This window comes from Oryza brachyantha, chromosome 3 (genome assembly GCF_000231095.2).
Source record: "Oryza brachyantha chromosome 3, ObraRS2, whole genome shotgun sequence".
Classification (NCBI taxonomy): Eukaryota; Viridiplantae; Streptophyta; class Magnoliopsida; order Poales; family Poaceae; genus Oryza; species Oryza brachyantha.
The window spans coordinates 1485825-1512897 of NC_023165.2; the positions used below are offsets into that span (position 1 = coordinate 1485825).

A 27073-nucleotide genomic window follows, 5' to 3' on the forward strand; every position below is an offset into this window, starting at 1 on the left:
CACTCAGTCTCTCTCGTCACTTCTCCACTTAATCTCTCTTTCTTCACTTCTCTACCTAGACATTCAATTCTATACATGTTATAACTGGTACACTTATTTTTATTCTTGCTCTTAGAGAGAGCAATTAAATTGGTTCTAAGAGTTAGGGAGCATCCCTATACGGTTTTGCGATTGACATATGATGAAGGCAAAATAGTTGCACTGCTGCAAAGGTCTTAATCTGGGGCCGAAAATGTAGTGGGCCAACTAGTGGCCCAAACACATCTTCATGGCCATTTTGGGCTTTCGGCCACTGCCACAGCCGGTTCCCCTCCATATGGCAAGAACGTGAGTACAATCACAACAAAAGGATATTAATTAAATAATTAATCTTACTGTATTAAAATTATTGATAAAAGGTACGCTTACAATAATCATGAAGTATCAGGAGAAACGTGTCTTCGGGTTACAGATTATTATTACATGATTATGGTACACGTGCGATTTAACTATGGTGGTAGAAATAATCATATTGTCCTCTTTTCCAAAATAGACTCGATCGATCGGTGTTGCTAAAGTATCAGGTACAGCAATTCTTATCCGATAAGAGCTGAGGCCTTCCATGACTGAAGCAGATTGCACGAAGCTCTTACATGCTCGGCTTCGCGCTGAGACGGCTCGCCAGTTTCTGGCCCAGCGACCTGTCAGCCTGCATCGACAGACAGATACACACGGTTCATCTCTCGTTCAAGTTGCAGTTCAGAATCAAGAACAAATTTACAGATCCCTTGGTAGATGATTCTTTCAATTCTTTTGTCGAACAAAAATGGTAATGTGATGTAGTTAATTACCTGAGACCAGTAGGAGAGCCAGATGCTCCTGATCTCGTGGGTGAGGCGAGGGTCGGAGAGCGCATCGATCCATCTCTTGATGAACCGCTCTTGCCTGCATTCATCGTTTGTTCATCAGTAAGTCAGCATCAGCAGTTCAGTCCAGTGCAGTTCAGTTCAGCTCAGTCTCCCGACAGTTAAATTCAGTTGCTGCACATACCTTGCCGGGTCCCATGAACGGTACCTCTCCCCGGGCTGCTTGAAGTTGTTCTCCTTGGGAATCACAGTCTGCGCGCGCAAGCAGATGATCAAAAGCCAGTTAATTTAAGAAAGAAATCAAAGGAAAATGTGGTGAATTTTAATGCAGTTACCTTCTCGCGGCGGCCGGTGAGGTTGACGGAGGGGATGGGGTAGCGGGGGGCGTGCTTGGCGGGGTCGTAGCGGGAGGGGAAGTAGTCGACCTCCTCGTCGCGGTGCATGAAGTTCATGAAGCCGTCGTAGTGGTTGTTGTGGTGGGCGCACTTGGGGGCGTTGGCCGGGAGGAGAAGGTAGTTGGGGCCGAGGCGGTGGCGCTGGGTGTCGGAGTAGGAGAAGATCCTCGTCTGCAGCAGCTTGTCGTCGGAGTAGTAGATCCCCGGGACGATGATGCCCGGGCAGAACGCCAGCTGCTCGTTCTCGGAGAAGAAGTTGTCGATGTTGCGGTTGAGCACCATGCGCCCCACCGGCTGCAGCGGGATGATGTCCTCGGGCCACGTCTTGGTGACGTCGAGCGGGTCGAAGTCGAAGCGGTCCTCGTGGTCGGGGTCGATGGTCTGGATGTAGAGCTTCCACTCCGGGAAGTTGCCGGCGGCGATGGAGTCGTAGAGGTCCTGTGTGGCGTGGCTGTGGTTGGTGCCGCCGACGGTGACGGCCTCGTCGTCGAGCAGCGACTTGACGCCGCAGGTGGGCTTCCAGTGGAACTTGACGTAGTGCGACTTGCCGGCGCGGTTGACGAGGGTGTAGGTGTTGACGCCGGAGCCGTCCATGTGGCGGTAGTCGGCGGGGATGCCGATGTCGTCGAAGAGGAAGGTGAACATGTGGAGGCTCTCCGGGTGGTGGGAGAAGAAGTCGAGGATGCGCCAGTTCTCCTGGATGTGGGACTTGGGGTTGGGCTTGAGCGAGTGCACCATGTCCGGGAACTTCATCCCGTCGCGGATGAAGAAGACCGGGAAATTGTTGCCGACGAGGTCCCAGTTCCCCTCCCGCGTGTAGAACTTGATGGCGAACCCGCGAGGGTCGCGCAGCGTCTCCGGGCTGCCGCGCTCGTGGATGACGGTGGAGAAGCGGACGATCACCGGCGTCTGGACGCCCGGGGCGCGGAGGAAGTCGGCGCAGGTGAGGTGGGAGATGTCGTGGGTCACCTCGAAGAAGCCCTTGGCGCTGGCGCCGCGGGCGTGCACCACGCGCTCCGGGATGCGCTCCCTGTCGAAGTTGGCAAGCTTCTCAACCAGGTGGTAGTCCTCCAGAAGGATCGGGCCTGAATTTCAAGTTCACTTTCAGTCATCGCACGCACTGCGTTCAGTTTCATCGATCACCCACTGAGCTGAATCAAACTGACGAACAAGCTATGCTCGCATCATGTCGTTGATCAAACCGTTTCTATTTGTCATCATATTCTGTCCAATCTAGACTAATGAAGACTATAACTAAGCAGTGTTTGAGTTCCTCTTCGAATTTACAAGTGGTTTGCTATGTAGTCACGATCGACCTAGCTGAGGTATAGAAATTCCTATTGTTTTTGTGTGCTCTAAACAAACACTAATATGGTTCTTTGTGGAACGCAAGAATTTTATTTTGTAGGAAACAGTTCAATCTTCAAATGATTCCGAATAAAGATCAGTTTGAAAACAAAACATGTTCTAGTCTTCTGGACATGCTGTAACCAAATACCCAAGTTTATTTTTTTTGCTATAATGAATCCGGACTAAGAACAAATCTACTAGGATGACGTTGGAATTTAAACTAGCAATCCGCAAAGTTACACCACCGACGACCTAAAAGGTAATCACAAACCAAATCTACCATCATCTCAACGCGACAACCTCTGGCAATACCACCAATCAAGGGCAGGGGGGGGGGGGGGGGGGGACCGCTGTACCTCGTGAGCCGACGGTGAGCGAGTTGTTGTTGTTCCACACGGGCGCGCCGGAGTTGGTGCTCCAGAGCGGGCCGTTGAACGAGCTCGACGGGCGGTGCTGCGCGCATCATCATCATCAATACCGATTCCGCATCAAAAAACCCCCCACAAACCATGCACCGGAAGCAGATCAAAGCAGAAGGAGCAAAGTAACCGAGCACACGTTACCTTGTAGGGATCCATGGCTAACGACGGCGGCGAAGGCGGCGACCGGCGAGCTCGGGGTTACGTACGAACGTCTCGCGAGGGTCGGCACGCACCGCGCTACTTATAGCGGGACGACGAGCGGACGGGAGAGAACGGAGAGAGAGGAGAAGACTCTGGGCGGGCGGGCGCGCGGGGTTGGGTGGGTCGGTTTTTGCTCGCGAGTTTTGTCGCGTCCCGGATCTTTTTCCGGGCTCGGTACGTGGGGCTACGGCGCACGCAGGCGTTGTAGTACCCGAGACGTGTGCCTCCGCGGAGCGAGCGGTGGATGTGTGTGGGGGGCGAGGGGATGGGTGGATATGGGCCGCGCCTCATCCACACGCTGCCCGGGCGGCGCTCGCCGTCCAGAAAAATAACGGAATTTGTTTTGTGCTGTGTGGCCTGCTCGCCGTCAGATAAATGGTGGCGAAAATTTTGGAGCTGGACTACAGCAATGTGAACGCGACGGCCGATGGGAATTTCTGCTCGGGCTGTAGATGCTGTTCACATTTGCCCACGATGCGTATATCCATGTGACTATTCTGTTTCCCAAAAGACGGGAGAAACAGAGGGAAAAAGGACACTGGAGACATGGTTTGTTGGTTTTTCTGCTACAACGGTTTCAGAGATTTTTTTTATTTTCACCTGATCCTGGCATAGATTTTTACACTGAAGTATCTACCTGCAGTGCGACGCGATTTGCGCCGCGCGGCCACCGGCTCGCCAGTCGCCAAGAGAAGAGAAAAGCATCAGAAAACAGCAATAACGGACTGAACTGAAAGGCAATGATATGGAGGGCAGCTTGGATCACTAGAGTTCGTCACCCCACCTAAACATCTAGGCTACTTAAGTAATGTACTTAACAATAGATATTCCACATCCAGCTACTTAACAATAGATTGCTCACACCCCAGGCCCGTATCTATGAATTTGAGGCCCCGGTCCGAACGAAAAAACTGAGACTATATTTCGAAAATATCATTAAGAAAAGAATAAATTTCGTTAATTGTGGAGGTGCTTTGCTTACATAGAAAAAAGAACTGTATCCTAATAATTCAATTTTCTTTACCTAGACAGGGGGAAAAAAAATCTTTAGTATGTAGAACGGTCGTTCAATTTATCGAACCAATGAAAACGAGGATAACTTTTCAAAAATAGAACAAGAGGTCCGAAAGCACATTATGACGCATTGACTTGTAGTAAAACGTAAAATTTTGACTGTGCGATCGATGGCTCCGCTCGCATCCAGCAAAGGTGGCAACCCAACCCCTGTAGTATGTAGTATTACAGGGGATCCCATTTGACCATCTTCCATCTTTCACTATACTGTTTTAGAAGCTTTGGCACATAAAAGCCCCTTTTCAATCCGATAGTGCCATCAAAGCAGGAGCAAACCAAATTTCTCGCTTATCTTCAATGAAAGTTCAGGCATCTATAGGTTGTAGCAGAAGGCAGGGAAACATTAACAACGGTCATGTACACTGCAGTAACAACAAATAGCTCAATATGTATGTACACCCACCCAAAGTACCCTCAATACACCGATATCTTGATCAATACATGACAACCAAAGTACCCTCAATACACCGATATCTTGATCACCACATGACAATCATGTATGGAAAGGTTCACCCGTTCCACTCGTTTATTAATCTAAAACCTTGGACCTAGATGATGCCTTTGAATCTGACGGTATAAAACCAATGAACCAGACAATCTTACATGTGCGCTACAGGTAACAAGTCGGGAACAGTTCCAGTCACCAGAATCTGTCAGCCAATAATATTACCAAGAAGTCGCTCCACTGCAGCATGAACATTTCCAGCTGTAGCAATCAAAGCTCGAATGTTCTCCTGGGTGTCAAAGAACCCCATTTCTTGGAGTTGAGCTAGTTGTCTTGCATAGAGTTGTTCTGGTGGCACTGAAAATATTGACATTGCTTAATGAGGACAATCCAAAAAACTCCAACGTTAAATAAAGTTTTCAAGAAATATAGCAAGGTGACCATTGCTTGTAGGATTGGATTCCAAAATATATTGAAAATTGCTAACCATTCGGCACATTAGGAACACCTAGGCCACCACCAGCACCGAGTCCACTGAACATGCTCATCAGATTGTTGAGGTTAACATTGCTTGAAATTAAAGTATTGTTGTAAGTAGTGCCATTGAAGTGTTATTCATTTCAGTGAAGCAACATAGCATATACTATCTATGTAAGACAGATAGGTGTGAACATATTTTACTTTGTGCTAGTTAACAAGATATGGTAATATTTCATATTGATTTCAAATGATGAACTCAGAAATCATTTGAGTTGGATGTCTGATTCAACTATACCACTAACAAGGTAAACCAGGGTATAAAGTATCAACAGTTTAAATCACTAAATTGTTTCCTAGAAGAGTACATTTGGTCCGGAGGGCATTCATTTGTTTCCTCATGTACATTATCAATATAAATATCTCAGAAGGCAAAAATTTGTGCACTCCACTGCCCTCAATATGTAGGGGAAAAACTTGCTGTAAGTGCTATAATGTTATTGTGCAACCAATCAACAAACATCAATAATCTTAGCTTATATGACTGCATGTGTAGGTAAAGGAAATTACCTGCATCAGCACCTGATTGGGTTCGGTATCTGATTCAAACAAAAGAAAATGATTCAACAAGCATTAATATAGGCAATAATTACAAATAAAAAATTCTCTTCATTTTACACTCAACAAGTACTTAGAAAAATAAAAGTATACATGACATCATAAGCAAAATAGGTTAAGCTGAACTGGGGGATACTCACTGGCCAGCTTGTTGTTGACCAAGTTGTGACATCAAACTCTGCTGGAATGAGATTAATTGCTACATACACACACACACACGAACAAAAAAGCATAAGTTATGAGATTTCCATGCACTACAGCAATATAATTATTTTTACCTGCAAAGTTTCAGGAGATGTCAGTTGGCGAACAAATTCAGGATTCTGGAACATCTCCCTCAACTGAGTATTAGATTCCATCATATTACGCACATTTGGGTTGATATTAAGCAGCTGCAAGCAAGAAAACGTCATGAGGTGATTAAAACACATGTATCTTACAGATAAAGATGCACATAGTCAAATATTCCATGAAAGAAACAAATGAAGCAACAAACCTGATTCATGGACTGAGGATTTGACATAATGTTCTGCATCATTTGCATCATTGTAGGATTTTGCAAAACCTGACTCAAGAAGGAAGCATCCGAGCCACCACCAAGCATACCTCCCAAATCTGCAGAACTTAACCCTCCTAGACCACCAGTTGTGGCACTCCTTGCATTGCTCTGGTGGTCACTCCTTGCATTGCTAACTGGAGAGGGCCTTGTTGCTCCCTGTGCAGCCCCAGCTGTTGATTCAAGTCTTAGTAAGAGAGAATTTCATTCACGATTATAGGATACCAAAACAGGACAACAATAACTTACCAGTTGTGCTCCAGGGATTGGGAAGTGGATTAGTATTTGGAGCAGGAGAACCTGTTGTGGATTCTGAGGTGGTTGTTGGTGAATTTGCAGCTGGATCTCTGGCTTGGTTTGATCCTTGATTTCCTAGAAGAGCAGCAAATGGGTTTTGACTTCTATCACCCTCCCCAGCCATTGTTGTTGCATACAGAAATGGCTCTTGAACAGTTTCATACATGCGTCAGAGCATATTGAATCCTTCTGGGGAAGACTCAATGTTGCTCATGGCTCTGTCTGTGTTCCGCATCATCTCCCTCATAAGTTCAGGATTCCTAGCTGCTTCAACAGTCTGGCGGAGAATGCTTGGATCATTGAGTACATAAGCAAGATCTGGATTACGATCAACGATCTCACGCATCTGAGGGTTGTTCATAATTATATTACGAATTAGATCAGGGCAATTCATTATATTCTGCATGAGGGGCATATTCATTATTTCCCTCATCAAGTAGGGTTCTCGGCTAACTGTTGTTGCATCTGGGAGAGTTCTGGAAGTCTACAACCAAATGAGCCCAACCCTCCGCTGTTAGCAGAACCTGCACCGCCAAGACCTTGCAACAGGCCTCCAAAACCAGCTGCTGGTGAATTGGTAGCAGTGGTAGCATTAGTGGCTGAAGTTACATTGTTGGCTGCAGGAGGTGCAGACGCTGCTGGTGGGGCAGCACCACGCACCATGTGAATGGTGTGATCTGTCTCGACACCTTCAAGAGTAGAAATAGGCATAAGAATAAGCGAGATTTGGAAAATCTTAGTGACTCAAGATTAAACATGCAGTGAAACCTAACTCAGCCACAGAAGGAGTTTAAATGCATGAACTTGTTGCATTCAAAGAATAGTGGTTCTAAAAGCATTTTGTCAAAAATGGGTAGATAGACCTTTCATGATTATGTCAGTATCTGGTAACTCATAAGTTGATGTGCATAATAAGTCCAAAAATCGGTGAAAAACAAAAGGAAAAAAGGTGGGTGAATGCGGTTTAGAGGATAGAGGGTGAGCTCCCTTCACGGAGAGCAAAATCTACACCCAATATAAAGAAATTCAGACACCTCACGTAAATGATTGGGTAACACATAGGTGCAGATTTAAATAGGTTCAAATACAAGTAGATATGATGGGCATGGATGCACACTCTGTTTCTGTAGAAGAGACCCTTGCAGAGTTGCAGTAGGTGGGATCAAAACCCAATGCTCAAGATCAAATTTTATTAGTATAAATTCAGTCCATAGAAAGCATTTAATGACCCTAAAGAATTTGCCATGAATGACACTGTACACCTCTGCCTTTTATTTGAAAGGAAGATAATAAACATCGAAGTATCGAACAGGCATGCATAACGTTATCAGTTTTTGCAATACTTTTGGAAGATTGAGCCTCAGTTCTTTACTTCTATGGATAATTGCCCATGTGGATAATGCCATATGTTTAATTTTTGTTGATGTCATAACACAGCAATAGTTAATGCTACGTCGTCATAACATAAGGCCATAACCAGCTGTACAAGCTATCACATTACAGGTGGATCATAGCGAGCAGTTCATAACAAGCACTTGCAATGGATGAAGTAGTATTTTTAGGCAAGACAAAGATAGCAATATATAGCCTCCATATTTGCAAATCACAACAATACCATTGTGCTGCCTATGTCCAACAAGGAACGTATATTCCTACAAAGATATCCTAACCATGCATCACCAAATATAATTTTGCTTAGTGTCGCACATGTGCATTTAATAATACAATCACCTGCATAGCTTGGTGGCTCCATGATGTTTGGAATCACATCCATGTCAGTAAGGGAGGGAATGGATTGTTTCCCTTCCACTACACCTTCACTACAATGCATTATAAACTAGAGTGAAAAAGTTCCCTGATCCTGCCTTCTACTACATCTCCACTATGCTGCATTATAAATTTAGAGCACAAAGGCTCCACGGTGCTGCTAAAATATCAATTATCAAATAACATGGAAAATCAAGGAAGAATTCACACACGCAACCTACCTATCGCTCTCCTCTTATGAAGATGGCATTGGTGCACTGTATCGAACATTCTCAGCTAGAAAGAATAGGACCTAAACCATCGAAATTTCACGCGCATAGATCGAGCAAATCGCTTCAAGCACACAAGCTAGTGCTAATCGCACAGAAAAAGAGCGACGATTCCTGGTTGAGAAGCACATGTACCGTAGCTGGATAGGGTTTGCTCGTCCTTCAAGATCCGGCCCCTGTAGATCAGCCGCTGCTGCGGCGCCGGCACGTCGCAGTTCTCGGCGACGATCGCCTTGAACGCCCCGATGCTGAGCCCCAGGTCGGCCCGCACCGCGAACTTGGACCCGTTGGTGCACCGGATGTGCAGCGTCGCCGGCGCCGCGGCAGCGGGCTCGCCACCGGCGTCCCCGTCCCCGTCCCTGCCCCCGCCACCCATAACCCTAGCCCCTCTCTGGCCTCGATCCGCCGTCCGCGTACGCTTCCAGGCAGCCCGAGTCCGACCCCTGCGCTCCCGATCCTTGGCCCCCTCGACGCGTCCGCGCGCGCGCGAGCGAGCGAGAGGAGTGTGGCGTTGGCGACTCGGTTTGGGTGGGTTGGGAAATTCCTCGGGTCTCTCTCTCTCTCTCCGTCCCGCGTCTCCGGGCTTGTGGGAGGAGGACGAGGAGGAAGAAGAGGTGAGATGGAGAGATTAACGGGCGGAAATAAGTGCGCGACAAGAGATGGAAGGCTGTGATTCCTTGCGTCGGGTAGGGGGTGGGGGGCACACGCGCCCGCGCCCGCGCACGGGGGCGAGGGGAGGTGGCGGGAGGGGGTGGGCCCGCGCTGTAATAGGGTCGGTTCTAGTCCCGTCACAGTATTTGCCCAGACGCATAACGATCTCCCGGAAGTTTAGACAAATTCAGCCTTTTAATAAAACAATTATTTGAAAAGTAAATCGTGCCAAAAATAACACCATTGATGAAGTCATTGCTAAATTAGCTAAAATGTCACATTGATGGCAAGTGTCAGCGCTAGCAGTGGCAGATATAAGATATAGGATATTGATGGCCTGACCAATTTTTTTTCCTGAAAACAGTAAATATAACGATGTTAATATATATAATACAAGTATAGACAATATAATAGACTAAAAGTGTATTAAAATATATTAATAAAGTATCTTAAAACATATAAAATTAGTAGTTAAGTAAAATTTTAACTCGAAAAAACTTATATGCTAGAAAAGTTTGAAAAAGATTACCGTCCTATTTTTTTCTTATAAGATATACGCCTTCTAATAAGTTTAAAGTGTTAATTATATCTTCTTTGTTCAATTTAAATAAAGCATCCCGCTTAATGGAGATGATTAAGTTGTGTAATACTAATCGAAGGAAACATCAATTTTTTTTCCTATTAGAGGTCGGTCAGCATTATTTTGAGCGCCGGTAGAATTGGCGCTCACCCTATGAACTGTTTAAAGAATGCATTGAGGGCCTTGATGTTAATGTTGTTAATGTCGAGACATTGTAGTTTTGCACCATCAAGATTAGCATAGAGCCGAAGCATGCGTGGACACGCGGTGCCACAGCTGTGGTGCAGGCGGCAACGACACGATGAGAGTAGGCGACGCGACATTATTCTTGGCGTGGTGGGCTTGAGCTTGGGCGGGCTGGCAGCCAGCAGGCAGTAACCACATCCCAACATGCGCGGCCGCCGGCCCAAAGACAAAAACCCTACTCACTACCCAGAGGCTAGAATGGCACAGTTGCTGGCGCCGCCATCTCTATCCACCACCTACGTGCGCATGCGACCGCGCCTCCACTTGCTCCAGGAAGCATGAGGCGTCGCCGGCACAGCCGCGCAAGGGCCGAGCCACCGAGGGCAGGGCTAGCCGATCAGGGGTTTAGGCGCCAAAGACCAGCTGTGGAGCCACTGTTGGCAGTTAGGTAGGGGCTGAGGGCGCAAGGCACATAAGGCAGGCAAGGCGAAGAGACTGAGTTCTGGCGGTGAACATTTTGAGACTAAGAAGCATGTAAATGTTTTATACAATCTAAAGTTCTCGTGTTTATTTACCACTATATCATGGGTGGAATTGGCCCAGGGGCAGATTAGACCCTAGCACTACTCTTGCAAAAAATTTTAGTTTATATTTCCAAAAGAAAAAACAGAAGTCCAATTCCGCCCTACTCATTTGGGCCAGCCCATCAGGCCTTGGCCTTTCGAAGCCCAGTTTAGCAAATTACCAAATCCGAATAAGCATCCAGCAGCCCATTAGCCCAACATGCCATCAAGTAGAGGACAGCCCATTTTTCAGTTTAACCCTAGTCCCTCAGTCTGTGTCTCCCAAGTCCCACCCTCTCCATTGGCTGGCGGCGGCGCACGGGCAGAAACGGCGAAGACGCGGCGGGCCAGCGGCGGACGGCCAGCCCTGCAGCCTACGCCTTGCGAGGCAGCGCACGGCGTAGGGAGGCGGCGGCGCGGCGAGGCAGTGCGCCAGCCGGCCAGCGTCGGCAGGGGAAGCTCGCGACCGCGAGGGCGCGAGGCCGAGGCGGAGGGGCGTGGTGTTCGGCGGTAGGGGGAGGCCGGAGGGAGCGGTGGCGTGGCGGCGTGGGCACTCGCGGGATAAGGAAAAGCAGGCGGCAGTCAGCGAGATCGACGCAGCAGCCCGGCCGGCGCGCGGCGGTAGGCGGCGTCTGGCGGAATCCACGCAGCAGGTCCAAGGTCGCGTGGCGGCTGGAGCTCGGCGGGATGAACGCAGAGAGCGGAGCCGTGGAGGTATAATCCTCAAACAGATACAACTATAGGTGGTTTTAGCTTCAATATGAGCCTTCTGAACTGTATGCTAATTGTGCTTTCTCAAGCTAGTTTCATCTCATAACCTTGTTTCTTGTTATAGGCAATTGATTTTTCCATTGATGAATTGGCCTTAATTTTGCCCATTGTAATCGCAATCATGAGCATTCTCGGCTGTTAACGTCATTAGAATTGAAATTTGCCCTACCACGGATATTTTTGCATTGATTTTATCATAATTGTACTGTATTTTGGTGTGGGGGGGCATGGGCGCATGACATTGGTATTTTCAGGCTTCAGTTTGAGCCCTAAGCTTGAAGAGATCCTGGTTCCGCCACTGGACTATATGGTTGTAGCATTGCAGTCCATTCATATTATGTGTTTATCTTATAAGCTACCAGGAACCTGCCAGAGTTCATTTATTGATTCGTAAATTTGTGATTTTATTTACTCGATCGTAAATTTGTGATTTCATTTACTGAATTAGAAATTTGTGATTCATTTACTGATTCATAAATTTGTGATTTACCAATTGCTAGGTTTGACAATTGAGAAGTATAGAAGATGTATAAGAAAGGGGAGAAAAAGGCACAATCACAAAGAGGTAAAATGTGGAATTTTCAAAGGGTTTGATGTAAACCAAATTAAAAAAACCATTTAAAAAAATGAAAGATAGGTAAATGCGATTGTTTAGATCTCCTAAAGTACCTAGTGGTAATTAACAGCTTCTTTTTGATATGTCTTGCATTCCCTTTGTATTTCTTTATGTCAATATATCTAATCTCAATTGCAATAATATTAACATGATGTTGCTTTTTTATTTTTCAGTAGGCAGTGGCAAATTATTCATATATCTATACTCCTCTTCTCTAGCTCTAGTGTTCTATCTTCGTTTTATGAAGGCACACGCCAATTTTCAATGCTTGCTTTTATGTTTGTAAGTTACATATTGTTCTCTTGGTCTAAATATAGTCTCATATTATCATATAATTTTTTAAAAATTAGTGTGTATTAGTCTTTAACTTAACCATGTGCCACACCTAAATTTTAGATCGTCCTCCATCAAATAATCTTGCACGAATTCAAATCATTTTTTAGGTTTCCCGCTGTACAAACCACTACTAGCGTGATAACATTATAAGCAGTAAACCACACCTATGCAAGTGAATGTTATTCATTGTGCTGCACGGTAGCTTTGTACAGTGGTTTCTACAGCGAGAAACCTAAAGAATGATTTGAATTCGTGCAGGATTTGTTGATATTTCGTCATGGAAGCATTTTGACTCAAGGGCTATTGGTATTACTAGAGGGGATATACCTCGCCACACCTGGGCTGTCCTGCACAAGTTAAAACGAAAAGGTAATAATAAATCTCTTGAACATTTATTATGTTTGTGAGTTTTGTGCATTGATATTACATAGTCATGCCACCGTTTGCTTCTATACACTCAAACATGAATTACAATATGAAGAAATTGTGTGATATATTCAAAGTTTGTTTCCTCTCTGTTGAAAATTTGAAATACACCAAGTGAATCTTATTATATATGTCCCTGCTATGCATGAACTTTTATCTTAATATGCCACAGGGCAGATGCCATGCCCATCTATTAAAACATCCACACTAATGGGAAACTTGTTCAAGGTGAAGGCAAGCAATAATTCAAATTTGTAATGTGACATGTTTTTGGAACTCAATTTCTCAGCTTTCTTCATGTGACTATGGATCCTTTGGGAGGTATGAATATGCTTCTTGAACCTGTCAGAGGTGGACAGATATGGAACATTTGTGGTGTTCTCACTTTTAAATATGATAGGAATGCATGCTTACTCGAGTAAAGAGTTGTGTTGCAGGGTTTGCAGCTTATCTTGTCGGGGGATGTGTGAGAGATTTGCTACTGAAAAGGGTTCCTAAAGATTTTGATGTGATTACTACTGCAAGCCTCCAGCAGGTTTTGGTTCATTCGTTTGTCATAAATGTTCATTTTCTGGATAAAAGCAAAAAAAAAAGTCAACATATGTTGCTTTTTTGCAGATTAAGAAAATTGTTTTCCAACGATGTATAATTATCGGCAAACGCTTTCCAATATGCCAGGTTAATATGTATGGCACAAAAATTGAGGTGTGTTATTCATAGGAACATCCACACCATGAACAATTGTTTTTGCAGCAATGATGTCAAATGCTTATTTGGATTTATTTTTCTAACAGGTTTCTAGCTTTAGCACAAATACAAATGATGTGAAGGGAACTAAAGATATAAGTTGTTCCAACGAGTTAAAATGTTGTGACAAGGGGGATATTCTTCTCTGGCAGAATTCTATGAAAAGAGACTTTACAATAAATGGGTAATTTTCTGAACAAAATCTTGTGCCTGAAATGCTTAACAAGTTGTTGACTTTCTTTTGTGAAACATTGCTGGAGGTAATCACTAACACTATTGTAATCCTTTTGTGGCAGCTTATTCTTTAATCCATTTAACTCTAGGATTTATGATTATGTGAATGGAGTAAGGGATATTAGAAAAAACAAGGTAACCATTAGCATGGTTCATCTCAATTTATGCACATATCCTTGTTTCTACTCTCTTTTTTTTTCCTTTTTGGCTAAGTCAAATGAACAACAGGTGTGTACAGTGATTCCTGCCAGTGTTTCTTTCGATGAAGACCCTGGTAGGTATTCAAGGAATATCCGTCACTTCTTAAATCAATCCACATACAATTTAGATTTTGGTTTATTTCAGCTAGGATTTTGCGTGGCTTGAGAATTGCTGCCCGCCTTGGTTTCGAGTTCTCTAGTGAAACTTCTAGTGCAATTCGAGAACTTTCGTCGTCCATAAGACTAATTGACAAGGTCTGTTGTCTCCCACCATGGAAGTATAAATATTTATTGCATAATTCCTATTAGGGTATTTGCCAACTTGCTACCACTTTTTCCCTAATTTCTCAAACACCGCTAGTTTTTTCCGGAGTTGTCAAAATACCACTGCAACGTTAAGTCAACATTTTTTGACTGTCTATGACTAAAATGCCTTCTCGATAGAATATTGAAAAAAAATCAACTTCTCCCTTCCTTCATGCACAATCATATGTGACTTGCTAGAGAGGAAAAAAATGAAGCTAGAGAGGAGAAAAAAAACAGAGAAAAATGTGTTTTGGACATTTTTTTAGTCTCTTAACAGGATATGGTGTTAATTATACCAATGTAGTGACATTTTCACAACTCATACTTGAATCCAGTGACATGTTAACAAGGAGGCAATACCCTGTGGCATTTTGAAAATTAGAGCATGCACTAATATACAATTGTTTATTTTTTCTAATTGTTTGATCTCATTATTATGTAGGCAAGGTTAATGATGGAAATGAATTATTTGTTATCTTATGGGGCAGCAGAGTCTTCTCTTAGGTTACTCAGAAAATATGGACTTCTCAATATGTTGCTGCCTTTCCAGGTACATCGAACAATGCGATCCTGTCTCTGTAAGTCGATTGATGCTGTGGCACTGACTACTTCCATCTTTAATATTACTTGCATATGTAATGCATTTTGTATTTTAGGCAGCATATTTCTCAGATCAGATGAAGGATAAATCAAATGACAGAGATTTGATGCTCATGGTGAGTAAATCTGGAAATGTGCCATTTTTTTTCTCTCTTCAAAACAAAAGTGAAATAACTCAAACTGTGCACTTAACTGTCTAGTGTTGTTACACATCAATATCCATGAAGTATTAGTCGCATTGTACTATAGTTTCGTTACTGTTGATCAGCTCTTGACAATCTCTTCATATTGGTTGCCTTATGTAATGTAACTATGTAAGTAGTGTTTCATTTCTATATTCTATATAATGCTGTGGATTTGATATGTGCAGAAACTACTGGCTAATCTTGATAAATTACTCTCTGCTGATCGGCCATGCTCCTGCTGTTTGTGGTAAGAAACTTTAAATGAATGACTCTGTCCATTTTACCTCATGTGCTTAGTGGTATGCTCAAGTTGTATAAAACGGTATAGAATCATTTAGTGTTCTTTTTTGTACGGGCTGAAGTTACATATACACTTCACTGGAAGAACATAGAACCATCAAAATTCAAAGCCAGAAGTGAAGCTGATCAAGATTGCACTGACCAGAGTGACATAGAGAATTTTTTTTAAACCTTTTTAATAAATAATTTTATTACTAAACCTCCAGAGAAAATATTTTCACTATATGAACCTTTTGGCCACGCCATTGTCGGTGGTGAAACGGCTTGCCACGCCACTAACATTGGCGTGGCAATTCTGCCATGCCATGCCACGCTGACCAAGTTGCATGGTAGCGTTGTCTTGCTACGCCATCAACATTGCTGTGACCAAAAGGTTCAGTTTTGGAAAAATTTTGCCGAGTGGTTTAGTAATAAAATTACTTGCTAAAAAAATTTCTGATATAGATGTCAAGTATAGTAAAGTTAATATTTCTTTTTTTGCAGTCATATGGAAACACTGCTGTATACTGTGAGTCTAGTGGCTCTGATTTTCCAGTTTTCATCAATAGAAAATATGCATGGATTTCTTTGAAATTTTGTCCTGTAGGATTTGGAGGACTTCAGTGACACTTATTATCTACCTATTCCAGCCTGAAATCTCCCACAAGCTTGTGCGCACTTTATGCACACTAGCACACACATTGCATTTATTTTATAGTGTTAGTTTTTTCTAAACTTGTACTATTATATACTACTGTGAATTGTCTATGTGCAGTTGAATGTTCCCATTTTGTGCATGATACAATTCTTGTATGTTTTGAGCAAGTTTTGTGCATCATACAAGTTTTGATGCTGTATGGTTATTCTCTACCAGCTATGCCTATGACATTTCCTATTATTCCACAGGGCAGCACTGTTGACATTTCACAGTGCATTGGTAAATTCTCCACAAGATGCCCAGGTAATCAGGGCTTTTGGTGCACTGATGTATTTTGGATCATGGGGGAGCACAGTCAACTTCTTGAATCAAGATATTGGAGCACCAACTCCCTTCATTCCTGAAACACTGGGGCCTTCTCAGAGCAAACTGGACAATCTCATGGAACAAACATCACATCTAGCATCGCTAGTCAAGTTGTCAGTTGATATATTGACATCTTTAGATGCTCTCGAACAGTCGCTGGACAAATACTCAGAGGCTTCACAATTTTCAGGATTGGCAAGTATTTCTTTAGCATATGTTTCAACTCCCATTTGTCAGATTAATTCCTGGTATGAAATCTAGAACTGAATTACTGGCTCTTCTGCAAGTAAGCGTGCAGTACTGACCGATCAATCAATGTTCAAAAGTCACCAAGTGGACTTCTAATATTATGTAGCTGGAACAGTTGTAATGATGCATGAGCCATTGCTTAACTGCCTCCATATTTTTTCCTTAAGTGAGCATTTACATTATACATACACAGCCTACTAAATTTTTTTTGCTGGCTTTGTTACCAGGTGCTTGTATCCCGCAGGGAGAGGGAGAGAGTGTTGGTAATATTTGAGGGCCTTGATTCCGACTTAACTTCATATGAAAGAACAAGAGGTATGCACGAAATTGACTATAGGTTACTGAAGAACGGAGACCCTGATGAGGTTCGGTTTGTTCTTGGGAAAGTAATCATGGACACAATGAGCGAGGTGTTACCATGTGCATCCACAGAGTACCATCAGCTAAACAAGAAGGCGGGTACAGGTGATCTTGCTGACGGAAGCAATCCTTCAGTGTCACTGTCCACATTATTCTCCAGTAAATCGTGATGGCAAAACCGTTGTCACTCAACAAAATTAGCCAGCATGGCAGCATCTCTTCCATTCCGTCAATGAGGCTCAGCGCATCAAAGTGCTTGCGCGTGCAGGATGCACATCATACAACTCTGGCAAGCTTTTACCTCAACCCACGTACGTGGATGCTGGAGAATAATGTTCGTACCCAACTGCGCAAGTGCCTTGACGTTTCTTTTTGGTAGTAGAACATAGAGCCTACTGCGTGGATTGTATCAGAGAAAGTGTAAGCTTATATTATTCATTTTTGATCGTGAACTCGAACGAATCTTTAACCGGTTTTGAGCTGTGTTAGACGACGAAACCGCGGTAACCGTTCGCTCCGTGGGGCACGGTAAGGGTAAGCCGCGGTGGCATATGAATTTAGGACAAACTCAAATTGAGGAAATTTGAAACCAAAACTATGTGGTTGAGATGGATTTGCAGTGATGTTTAGTGAAAGAAATAGATGAAAAAAGAACAAATGTAACCGCAAGAACAAAGTGAAAACAAAAAAATAGCAAGAAAATTATCTATTTGAATTATTTTAGGGTTAAGATTATACTTGTTAGGTAATAGTTACCATTTGAATCATGCGTAGGTATACATTTACTAGGAAGATGTATCTAAGAAAAATGGGTGGTATAATATTTGTGCTACTTATTATTGGTATTGAGTTGTAATTATATACTTTAAATACCATTTATGTTCTATATTAATTGTCACTTATTAATTGTTATATATATATAATTATTGCAATGTCCCTAATTAAATAGAAGTCATACCTCTTTTTTAATAACATTATCTAACTGTTACCATATTACTTATTCTATTTTTTATATAATTTTACACTATTTTTTATTATTTTAATTTTTTACCCTCACTTTTCACAGTTTTGGCCGTTTTGAATTTAAAAATTTTCAATTCAAATTTATCATGATTTTTGCAGTAACTACGCGATAACCGTATTTCCGCCACCGATTGGTTCGGAGGTCTTAAGTGGTTTAGTATACCTTGGTTATCAGGCCGAGGTTAGAAAGACTTTGGGGTGATTGTTTGGGTTCTTTTATGAAAAAAAAAGCTAAATGACATATTTGCAAACCGAAAAATAATTTATATAAACAAAAAATTTATATATGTATACTTAGTGATCTAAAAGCCAATATTAAAAAATAAACTTTGGTCAATAAACCTTAAAAACAATTTCAAATATTTGATTAGAATTTTAAATTTTGGCATATAAGTATAAATGAAAAGACATGGGTGTATGTAGGTTTTTACTTGCCATCTGACAAAGCATTTGGATATTAAAAATTCTTGGGGAATAAGTCCACTTAAGGTTCCTCAACTTGTCGCTTAGTTTGATTTTTGTCCCTGCATCGTAAAACCAGATATAATATGTTCCCTAACTTATAGAACCAGTACAAACAGTGTCCTCGGCGGTATTGTCGCCGGTTTTGGCTGACGTGGCATATATGTGGCCTCTTTGACTTATATCTTCATCCACGTGGCGCTTTCTCCACCTTCATCCAATCTTGTTTGAAACAATCTGCTACTAATCAGTACAGTATGGACAACAAGAGATGAGAAAGAGGATGGGTGCGTACAGATGCTCACACGCAAGGATTAGGTGGAAGCAGTAGGACTTCCACAGGACGTCGATGCCCGGTGCTCACGGGAATTGGTGTTGCTCGGTTCAGTTCGGCGTCAGGAGGCAGAGGGGGGCGCCGTTAAGGTAAGTAGCCAGCTTCTTGGCCAGCAAGCGAAGGAGCGGCTCCATCTCAAACCCGTTGGGCACCACCACGCTAAGGAATTGCCCCTCCTGGTTCACGCAATCACGCGGCTCACATCCCGCACTATGCCAGCCAGCACGACCGCTTCCGCCACCGTGACCACCACCAGCAGCAGCGCCAACAACGATAACCTGCCTCCGCCGCCGCCACCACCTTGCTGGCGAGCACCACCATAGTGCTCACCACCTTCGCCGCCACCATCACCCCTTGCCAGGGCTTTCAATGACCGCCGACGCTCTAATTCGGTGAGCTCAGCATCGTTGATGACTCCCTCCTCGCCGACCGACGCCCCGCCGATGAGCTCACCGGCCGCCATCGCCGCTTAATCTCGTCAGCTATCCTCCCTCCCCTTCTAATGTGACCTTGCTGACGATGAAGGGGACCGAGTGAGAGAGAGAGGAAGGGGTAGAGAGAGAGAGTTTATTCCTTTACTTATGTCTGATTGATACGTGGGTCCCACACTGACTTATGGAGGAGCACATGCAGCACGTCAGCTAAAACCATCCATAATACTGCCGAAGGACTATATTTATACCAGTTTTAGAAGTTGAGGGACTCGCTGTATCTAGTTTTGCGATTTAAGGACGAAAATCAAACTGAGAGACAGTTTGATGGATCTCAAATGAACTTATTCTAATTCTCGGTGATTTTTGCATCTTTTTAGAGGGCCCTTGCGGTTAAAAACTGGGCCCTGTAAGCTATAAGTTCCAAATCCCAACCTAATGAAAAGCCCATGCATACTCTGGTCCCTGTGGGCCTTCGGCACAATCGTGTGAGGAGAGCGGAAAGCCTCCGACTCCGAGAGCTCGAGGTGATGCGAGCAACGGAGCCGCCCGCAAGCAAGAGCAAGCGACATCTCACCACTCACACCTTCACCTCCTCGGCCGCCCATGGCGACCATCGCCGCGACTCTCTCCATCTCCTTCATCCCGTCTCCAGCTCGCTTCGCCGTCGTCGCCACCACCTCCGCCTTGTCATCCTCGCGGGCAAAGGTAAAAATCCTCCTACTGATCCTCTCTGGCTCGAAGAGCGCTGCTACCTCTTCTTACCCCGTGTGGTTCGTGATTTCGTCTAGCGACCCGCGCGGTTCAGGTGCTGCGCGGAGCCCTCTTCCCCAGAGCAGGAGAACCCCTCGACTCCGACTCCGGCCCCGCCCCAGCCGCCCGTGAACCTTCCAGCGTCGCCGTCGTCCCTGTGGGGCATTTCCACGAGCACCTGGTCTGCGGGCGTCGCCGGTCTGGGGTTCCTGGAGACGGCTTACCTCAGCTATCTCAAGCTGACGGGCTCCGAGGCGTTCTGCCCCATTGGAGGCGGAGGCTGCGGCGACGTGCTCCAAAGCGACTACTCCGTCGTCTTTGGTAATCTCTTGGCGCTTCTGCAGCTGTTAAACGTCCGTTAAAACTGTGCAAATTCTGATTAACTGTACTTTCGTTGTGCCTGCCTCCTCCACATGTAATGTAAAGATTGAAGTGTGTACTGAAACAAAGCCAAGTACAGTTGCTAGTTTCATCTGAAATTGTTGCTGATGATAGTGTTTGTCAGATATTCATTGGTGTACAACTAACTAATCATCTATCCTTTTGTTACTATATTTGATGGTATTTCGACTAAACATCATGTTATGTATCCCGTCTGCTAACTTTATGCAAGCAAAATAGTGATGTGCTCTGTGTTGTTAACGGTTGGCCTCTCTAATTTGACAGGGATTCCTCTTCCACTACTTGGTCTGGTGGCATATGGCTTGGTTTTAACACTTTCTCTTCAAGAAAATGGGAAGAAGTTCCTCCCTGGAATTGATGATCTAGATATTCGTTTAACATTACTTCTGATCTCTACTTCAATGGCCACTGCGAGTGCTTATTTCCTATATATCCTAAGCACTAGATTTATTGGTACTTCTTGTTCATACTGTTTGGCGTCCGCATTTCTCTCCTTCACTTTATTTTCCATCAGAGTAAAGGTGAGTGCTTGTTTTCTCTTTATTTTTCATTAACACAATTAGTAACAGAGTAACCTAGCCAACTACTTATGGCTTTTTGTGTAGCAGGACTTTGGTTTGGAACGTGTCCAGAAGTTTGTTGGTCTTCAACTGGCAGTAGCAATTATTGTTGCCCTTGCTCTGACAAATTCATACAGTTCAGCTACAACCCAATTAAATGGGTGAGGCCAAATGTATTTGTTTCTCTGAAATTGGTTAGGTCTTAGGTGTCAAATAATGAAATGACTCGCGATTACTAGGTAGATGACATCTTTGTTTGTTACATATCAACGACAACTATGTGCTTTCAATTAAACCTTTTTGACATTTTTTTCTTTTGTTAAGGTATTTTGTTTCATATTACATCATAAATTCTTGTTTTGAGTAGCTATTTTGGTCTTGATAATTAAATACAGAGGTTAAGGCAAACAACACTCTTTTATTGCATTGTTTTGTGGTGGAATTCCCTTCTTAATGCCATATGAACTTTTATCTTGCTGTTGAATTGTCTTTATCATCAAAACTGAGTGATGACTTTCATTTTTCTTTTTATGCAGCACAGATGATTTTGTCCTAGAGCCATATGATACAGAGATAACAACCGAATCAACCCCATTTGCTATTGCACTTGCAAAACATCTGCGCTCGATTGGTGCTAAAATGTATGGAGCATTCTGGTGTTCTCATTGTAACGAACAAAAACAGGTACTATACAAGCTCCTTGAATCTACCATACAGAACAGCAGATGATTCATTCGCTTCTTACACGCTCTACTCTAATGCTTCTGTAATAGGCTGATGTTATGGTTTTCTTTTCTTTTTTCATTTGTGTGCAAAGCTCACTCTTCAAACTAGAAGTAGAAATGCTTTTACTTACCTTAACATGTGGCCATGCAGATTTTTGGTCGAGAAGCTACAAAAATTCTGGAATATGTTGAATGTTTTCCTAATGGAGCTGGCAAGGGAAAGAAAATGGCTGCTGAATGTGCAGCTGCTGGTATAGAAGGTTTTCCAACATGGGTTATCAATGGCGAGGTATTTCCCATATCTTTGATGTTTGTAGTGTTTTACATGGGCTCAAGGTGTTTCCTCCTAATTTTACAGTACTGCTCATATACATTGGCATATTACAAACTTTAGATGCCTTGCTGAACTTTAGATACCATTCATATAACCGGCATTTGTGTTGTTATTTCTTCATGGTCTCATGAAACTCCGCCAACTAATTATTTGCATTCACTCTTTCTTCAGATTGACTATTTCCCTTGTCACATGTGCTCACAAATTGATTCTTGATTTCCTCCTTTCAGGTTTTGGGGGGTGACCAGGAACTCTCCGTCCTCGCAGAAGAATCAGGCTTTCCTGTTGATGGAACCGAGCAACCTTAAGGCATCTAACACAAGAACAAATTCCACTGTATTTAAGACGAGTATTCTATGGTTCTGGTGAATCACTCAAAGGTTGTGAAGCCTGAAAACGGTAATTTCGCACGACATGCGGAGGGAATGTGCGTTCCACGATTGCACAATAGTACAAGTGTACAACCACTAACCACTGTAACAATTTATTAATCTGTAAAACCTGCTCTTGCCTCATATGGAGAACATAGGAGATGCCCAGAGGAGACTGATGTATAATCTTTTTGTAGAGTCTGTAGAATTTGGTGTAAAATGTGAAATCCTGCGAGGGTGAATTGCTTCTCTTCATCGGCACCTTGTGCAATGTATTCTTTGCAATGTGATAGTAGTATTTGTACAGAAGTATACTGTTCAGACCTCGGTCTTCTACCCTCCTAGGGCCTTTGATTTGAATGAAAAACAGTTTTTTTTATTCTAATCCTATAGATTTTTTTTACAATAGCCTTTCGAAACAAATGATTGGACCTATTGAATTTTCTAAAATTTCTATGGAGCGCTCATACAAGAAATTTGACATGAGATCTAACTTTATAGAACGTTCCAATAAAACTGTTATTTTTTTTGAGTTTTGTAGTTCTCCGTTTTACACTTGTTAATTATTTGTATTCTTCCCTTTTATCTGTATTTCTGAAATTACTCTAATCGTTTTTTTTCTATTCCTCCCAATTTTTTCAATCCTTGTGACGTTTTGAGTCAATATATGGCACGACCGCACTACGGCATACGATTTACACGTGTCAGTAGAGCGGTGGGTCGATGCATCTACAGGTGGAAGGGTTACGGTTAAGACGAATCCAGAAGCCTCCGCGCCGCCGCGAGCCCCTTCGCCGCCAGTTCACATCTGTCTCGTCTCGCCGCGGCGGGCTGCGCCGTCTCGCAAGCCGCAATGCCGAAGAAGATGGGAGTCAACACCAAGGCGGAGGCGGCACGCGAGCGCCGGAGCGCCGCCGAGGCGGAACGCCGTGACTGCGACGCGCGCGCCAAGGAGGAGGCATACTGGCAGGCGGCCCAGGGCCCCAAGTCGCGCTCGGTGCGCCGCCGCGAGGAGGACGCCGAGAAGCGCGCGGAGGCGGCCGCCCGCCGCGCCGAGAACCGCCGCCTCGCCGAGCTCGAGCAGCAACAACTCGCGTCCGCCGCGCGGCGCCCCGACCGCAAGGCCGCTCGCGTCGGCGGGCCCGTCGTCCCCAAGGTCACCGAAGCCGAGCTGCTGCGCCGCCGAGAGGAGGAGCGGATCCGCCTCGAGCGCGAGGCTGAGGCTGCCAAGAAGCGGCAGGCCCGCACCGCCGAAGAGGAGGAGTACGAGCGCGTCGTGCTCGTCGCCAACACCAACAGGGACGACTCCATCATCGAGGCGCGGTCAGTGGAGGACGCCATCGCCAAGATGTCCATCGCCGCCGAGCCTGCGCTGCAACCGGATCGCCACCCAGAGCGCCGCCTCAAGGTCTCGTACAAGGTATGACACTAACCTTTCTATGTTTTGTTTTTTCCTTCCACGGTAACCGTAAAATCTTCCTTGCATTCGAAATACTCCGGGAGAAATCAATACTTGTGTATCTAATTATTCTTAGAATAGAATCATTCGATGCAACTACTTGTACTTGCTGGATTTATGGTTCTAGGCTGCCGTTGATGTACATAGATATATCAAAAATAATTCTTAATTTGTTCCAGTTAGTACCTTTTGGTGTGCTCTTGTGATCAGCAATTCCATCTTAATGCAGGCTTTTGAAGAAGCAGAGCTAGCCAAGCTCAAAGAGGAAAAACCTGGGCTAACTCTGCATCAGTACAAAGATATGATATGGAAGTTATGGAAGAAATCTCCCGACAACCCTCTCAATCAGGTTCAACCTTAAATTCAACTTTACCTCAAGTAGATCGTGAAGTGCACCGGGCAGTTATGTGTATGTGTCATCTAGGTCCCTAAACTCTTAAAATGCATTTTTGGGTCCCTGAACTTATCCGAGGGTGTCATATATGTCCAAATGGGCTCAGATCCGCTCCATCTGCTGATGTGGCATGCCACGGTAGCGCCTATGAGAAGAGAGAGAAAAGAATAAAGAGAAGAGAGATACTGACATGTGGAACCAACATAGCCCTAACAACACGTAAGCACCATCGTGACATGCCACGTCAGCGGATGGAGCGGGTAGAGTCCGATTGGACCTACATGATACCTTCGGACAAGTTCGGGGACCTAAATAACACATGCACACAAGTTTAGTGACCGTTGGTACACTTCACTCTAAACATATTCTAGTCATACTTAAACTGATGGTGCTGTAGATTTTGCTGAGTAGTCTCTTGAAATCCTAATCATACTTATAAACTGATGGTGGACCAACATATTTTCTGGACAAAAGGCATCATGCCCAGCTTTACTGAAAGCATACCAGTTCGGTACAACTTGCCGGGGTTACCAGCTTTAGCATTCCAGCAACCAAAAACGCACGCATACGCTACAAATCACCTTAACAATGACACAGCCAACAAACACTCGCTGTTGGATATACCTCTACAATGTTTTTTTTTTGGTCAAACATCACAAATGCCATAAGATTTAGATTGGTGGACTGCCCTTGTAAAGCTATAATAAGTGACATGTTCAAATTCACTTCACTTTCCGAGCTGGTAAAATTATAAAGCAGTTCTATGGGAATTCCATCCAGTTGTGCACTTGTGCTGTTATGCACTTGACTGTCTTTAACGTCAACCTTATCTTTGCAGGCTGCTGATTGATTTCATGAGTATGTGACTGGTATATTGGAGCCACCCTGGCATGCTTTCCTTTAATTCTTTATCAATACAAAGACCGCCTTGGACATCTGGAGGAAGTAAATGTACTTTTTTCCTGTAAACTGTTTTACTTTTAGAATGAAATCAGCTTGCGTTTCTGCATTATTGATGCAGTTGAGCAAATGTGATATCTGTACACAGGAAGAACACAATGGGACATGATTATTATTTATTCATTCAGTCAATCAACAGTTAAACACATATGAGTACTACTTATGTAGGATTATCATGTTAAGAACATGTTTCTATGAACTAACTTGATGTTTCGAATCATTCGATTGCGAGATATGCTCATGTGGTTGTGCAAGGTACGGGCACTCAAGCAAACTGCAATATTGTGCCTGAATCTTATGCATCCTGTTGTGCAGTCAAGCTAGATTCCTTGGCTTCAGCATTTCTTCCAATGGCCCAATGGGATAGGCTGCCTTACTGCAAGGCAAGCATTTCTGTTGCAATTAAAGAGAAATAGAAATTTTGTTTCCATTTTCTGAAGCTCGCATATTCTCAAATTACAATCCGAGGCAAAAGTTTCGTTCAGCTAAAAAATTATCAAATCGCTAATGATACATCATACATGGACCAGCATAAGCACATTATCCAAACACCGCAAAACCAGGAAGAATCAAACATCTCCCGGCGTAACGCTGTTCCCGGCGACCGTCTCAGTTGGCGGCGCAGCACCGCCGCCGGCAGCCGCGCCAGATTGCCACTGCTCGAACTCCTGGAGGAGTTCGGCGTCGACGTTCTCCGCGGGCTCCCACGTCGCCTCCTCGATGTCCACCCACTTGACAAGGTACTCCCATTTCCCCTCCCCGTCCGCCGCCTGCCTCTTGTCGACGACGGCCTCGGCGACGGCGTACTCCAGCCCGGCGTCGAAGTCTTTCGCCAGGTCTTCCGCCACCCACGCCGCCTTCACCCACTCCCTGTCGCCGCCGTCGCGCCACTCCACCAGGTACTCCCGCCACTTGCCTTCGCCGCGGCCGTCCACCACCTTCTCCACCTCGCCCCACTCGTACACGGCCTTCTCCAGCTCCTTCGCCGCCGCCTCCAGCGCCAGCCGCCTCTCGAACGTCGCCGGGTTGCCCTTGGGAGTCTTCGCAAGCACGTCCTGGACCAGCTCCAGCGGCGTCCGGCCCTGCCCGTCGGGGACCTCAGGTTCGGCACCCAGCTCCAGCAGCGCGCGCACGGCCGCCGCACGCCCGTACCCGACCGCGATGTGCAGCGGCGTGAGCCCGCCGCCGGCGCGCTCCGGCCTGCCGACGTCGGCCCCGGCCTCGGCGAGAGCTCGCACACACTCCTCGGATCCCAGCCCAGCGGCGAAGTGGATCGCGGTGCGCCCCTGCGCGTCCTCCGCGTCGGGGTCACGCCGCAGCGTCTCGTCCGCGAGCAGCGCCGTGATCTCCGCCGCGTCCGCCTTCTTGGCGGCCGTCCACCAAGGCGTCTCGTACTCCGCCACGACGTCCGCCGCTATGGCCTCCGCCGGAATCCAGGAAGGCTCGTGCCCGTCCTTCCACTCGACGAGGTACTCCGTGGCGGTGACCGTGGTGGCCGAGCCGTCCTCCGCGAACACCGGGTTCTTGACGGTGCGGCTGGACACGATACGGTCCACCTCGCCGTACGCCTCGTCGTCGTCGCCTCCCTTGCTTGCTGGGTTTCTTGGGTTGGTCTGGTCCTGGAACACCGCCGCGGCGGTGAGCCGGCGCTTGGGGAGGCGAAGGCGGAAAGGGACGGTGACGGAAAGGGCGGGGGTTCCGTTGGGGTTGGGAGTTTTGAGGCGGGAAAGGGATGGGTGTCGTAGAACAGCCTCCATTGAAGTGAGAGGAGACTGGCTGCGCGATAGCGCGATGGCGCGAGTGGCAGTGGAGCGGAGCGGAGGGAAGAGGGTGGGT

General features: G+C 45.0%; 5 protein-coding genes and 1 pseudogene across 9 annotated transcripts; 3 read left to right on the forward strand and 3 right to left on the reverse strand.

Moving 5' to 3' along the window:
- Positions 1 to 357: 357 nt before the first annotated feature.
- Positions 358 to 3547, reverse strand: LOC102706541 (catalase isozyme C). Its single transcript, XM_006649269.3, has 6 exons — positions 3154 to 3547; positions 2947 to 3043; positions 1181 to 2325; positions 1030 to 1097; positions 831 to 924; positions 358 to 688 (listed from the first exon to the last, which is right to left on the reverse strand). Exons 1-6 carry the CDS (start codon positions 3166 to 3168, stop codon positions 629 to 631), a joined length of 1479 nt encoding a protein of 492 aa, XP_006649332.1. The 5' UTR covers positions 3169 to 3547; the 3' UTR covers positions 358 to 628.
- Positions 3548 to 4575: 1028 nt separating this feature from the next.
- Positions 4576 to 9358, reverse strand: LOC102706821 (annotated as a pseudogene).
- A 1630-nt stretch (positions 9359 to 10988) lies between these two features.
- On the forward strand, positions 10989 to 17833 carry LOC102707099 (poly(A) polymerase I-like). Of its 4 annotated transcripts, XM_006649270.3 has the most exons (14): positions 10989 to 11410; positions 11968 to 12032; positions 12678 to 12788; positions 13283 to 13380; positions 13464 to 13550; positions 13640 to 13776; positions 13889 to 13961; positions 14055 to 14100; positions 14172 to 14281; positions 14775 to 14882; positions 14989 to 15048; positions 15303 to 15364; positions 16303 to 16615; positions 16897 to 17833. In XM_006649270.3, the coding sequence occupies exons 2-14, from the start codon at positions 11993 to 11995 to the stop codon at positions 17197 to 17199; spliced, it is 1548 nt and encodes a 515-aa protein (XP_006649333.1). In that variant the 5' UTR covers positions 10989 to 11410; positions 11968 to 11992; the 3' UTR covers positions 17200 to 17833. The 4 variants fall into 4 exon arrangements, with proteins under 4 accessions (XP_006649333.1, XP_040378191.1, XP_006649336.1 ...); XM_006649273.3 differs by lacking the exons at positions 10989 to 11410; positions 11968 to 12032 and adding an exon at positions 13018 to 13166 and having other exon boundaries at positions 12717 to 12788; XM_040522257.1 differs by lacking the exons at positions 10989 to 11410; positions 11968 to 12032 and having other exon boundaries at positions 12698 to 12788; positions 13074 to 13380.
- A 1950-nt stretch (positions 17834 to 19783) lies between these two features.
- LOC102707939 (thiol-disulfide oxidoreductase LTO1) lies at positions 19784 to 22786 on the forward strand. Of its 2 annotated transcripts, none has more exons than XM_015834676.2 (7): positions 19784 to 19987; positions 20071 to 20353; positions 20699 to 20955; positions 21040 to 21155; positions 21531 to 21678; positions 21871 to 22008; positions 22284 to 22786. In XM_015834676.2, exons 1-7 carry the CDS (start codon positions 19886 to 19888, stop codon positions 22359 to 22361), a joined length of 1122 nt encoding a protein of 373 aa, XP_015690162.1. In that variant the 5' UTR covers positions 19784 to 19885; the 3' UTR covers positions 22362 to 22786. The 2 variants fall into 2 exon arrangements, with proteins under 2 accessions (XP_015690162.1, XP_006649337.1); XM_006649274.3 differs by having other exon boundaries at positions 21043 to 21155.
- Positions 22787 to 23124: 338 nt separating this feature from the next.
- LOC102708220 (coiled-coil domain-containing protein 124-like) lies at positions 23125 to 25476 on the forward strand. The gene is made up of 3 exons (XM_006649275.3): positions 23125 to 23844; positions 24113 to 24232; positions 25116 to 25476. Exons 1-3 carry the CDS (start codon positions 23278 to 23280, stop codon positions 25125 to 25127), a joined length of 699 nt encoding a protein of 232 aa, XP_006649338.2. The 5' UTR covers positions 23125 to 23277; the 3' UTR covers positions 25128 to 25476.
- An 81-nt stretch (positions 25477 to 25557) lies between these two features.
- Positions 25558 to 27061, reverse strand: LOC102708696 (probable signal recognition particle 43 kDa protein, chloroplastic). The gene has a single exon (XM_006649277.3). The coding sequence runs from the start codon at positions 26992 to 26994 to the stop codon at positions 25807 to 25809; it is 1188 nt and encodes a 395-aa protein (XP_006649340.3). The 5' UTR covers positions 26995 to 27061; the 3' UTR covers positions 25558 to 25806.
- Between the last annotated feature and the right edge of the window lie 12 nt (positions 27062 to 27073).

Bases quoted from the DNA above. Each gene is read 5' to 3' on its own strand.
- LOC102706541 (XM_006649269.3), bottom strand. The intron at 2,326-2,946 runs GTACAGCGGTCC...CTTGAAATTCAG, and splicing joins GCTCACCGTCGGCTCACGAG to GCCCGATCCTTCTGGAGGAC. The intron at 689-830 runs GTAATTAACTAC...CTGTCGATGCAG, and splicing joins GGCTCTCCTACTGGTCTCAG to GCTGACAGGTCGCTGGGCCA.
- LOC102707099 (XM_006649270.3), top strand. From the start codon at position 11,993: ATGTATAAGAAAGGGGAGAAAAAGGCACAATCACAAAGAG. The intron at 13,551-13,639 runs GTGTGTTATTCA...TTTTTCTAACAG, and splicing joins TGTATGGCACAAAAATTGAG to GTTTCTAGCTTTAGCACAAA. The intron at 15,049-15,302 runs GTGAGTAAATCT...TGATATGTGCAG, and splicing joins ACAGAGATTTGATGCTCATG to AAACTACTGGCTAATCTTGA.
- LOC102707939 (XM_015834676.2), top strand. From the start codon at position 19,886: ATGGCGACCATCGCCGCGACTCTCTCCATCTCCTTCATCCCGTCTCCA. The intron at 19,988-20,070 runs GTAAAAATCCTC...GATTTCGTCTAG, and splicing joins TGTCATCCTCGCGGGCAAAG to CGACCCGCGCGGTTCAGGTG. The intron at 20,956-21,039 runs GTGAGTGCTTGT...CTTTTTGTGTAG, and splicing joins TATTTTCCATCAGAGTAAAG to CAGGACTTTGGTTTGGAACG.
- LOC102708220 (XM_006649275.3), top strand. From the start codon at position 23,278: ATGCCGAAGAAGATGGGAGTCAACACCAAGGCGGAGGCGGCACGCGAG. The intron at 23,845-24,112 runs GTATGACACTAA...ATCTTAATGCAG, and splicing joins GCCTCAAGGTCTCGTACAAG to GCTTTTGAAGAAGCAGAGCT.
- LOC102708696 (XM_006649277.3), bottom strand. From the start codon at position 26,994: ATGGAGGCTGTTCTACGACACCCATCCCTTTCCCGCCTCAAAACTCCC.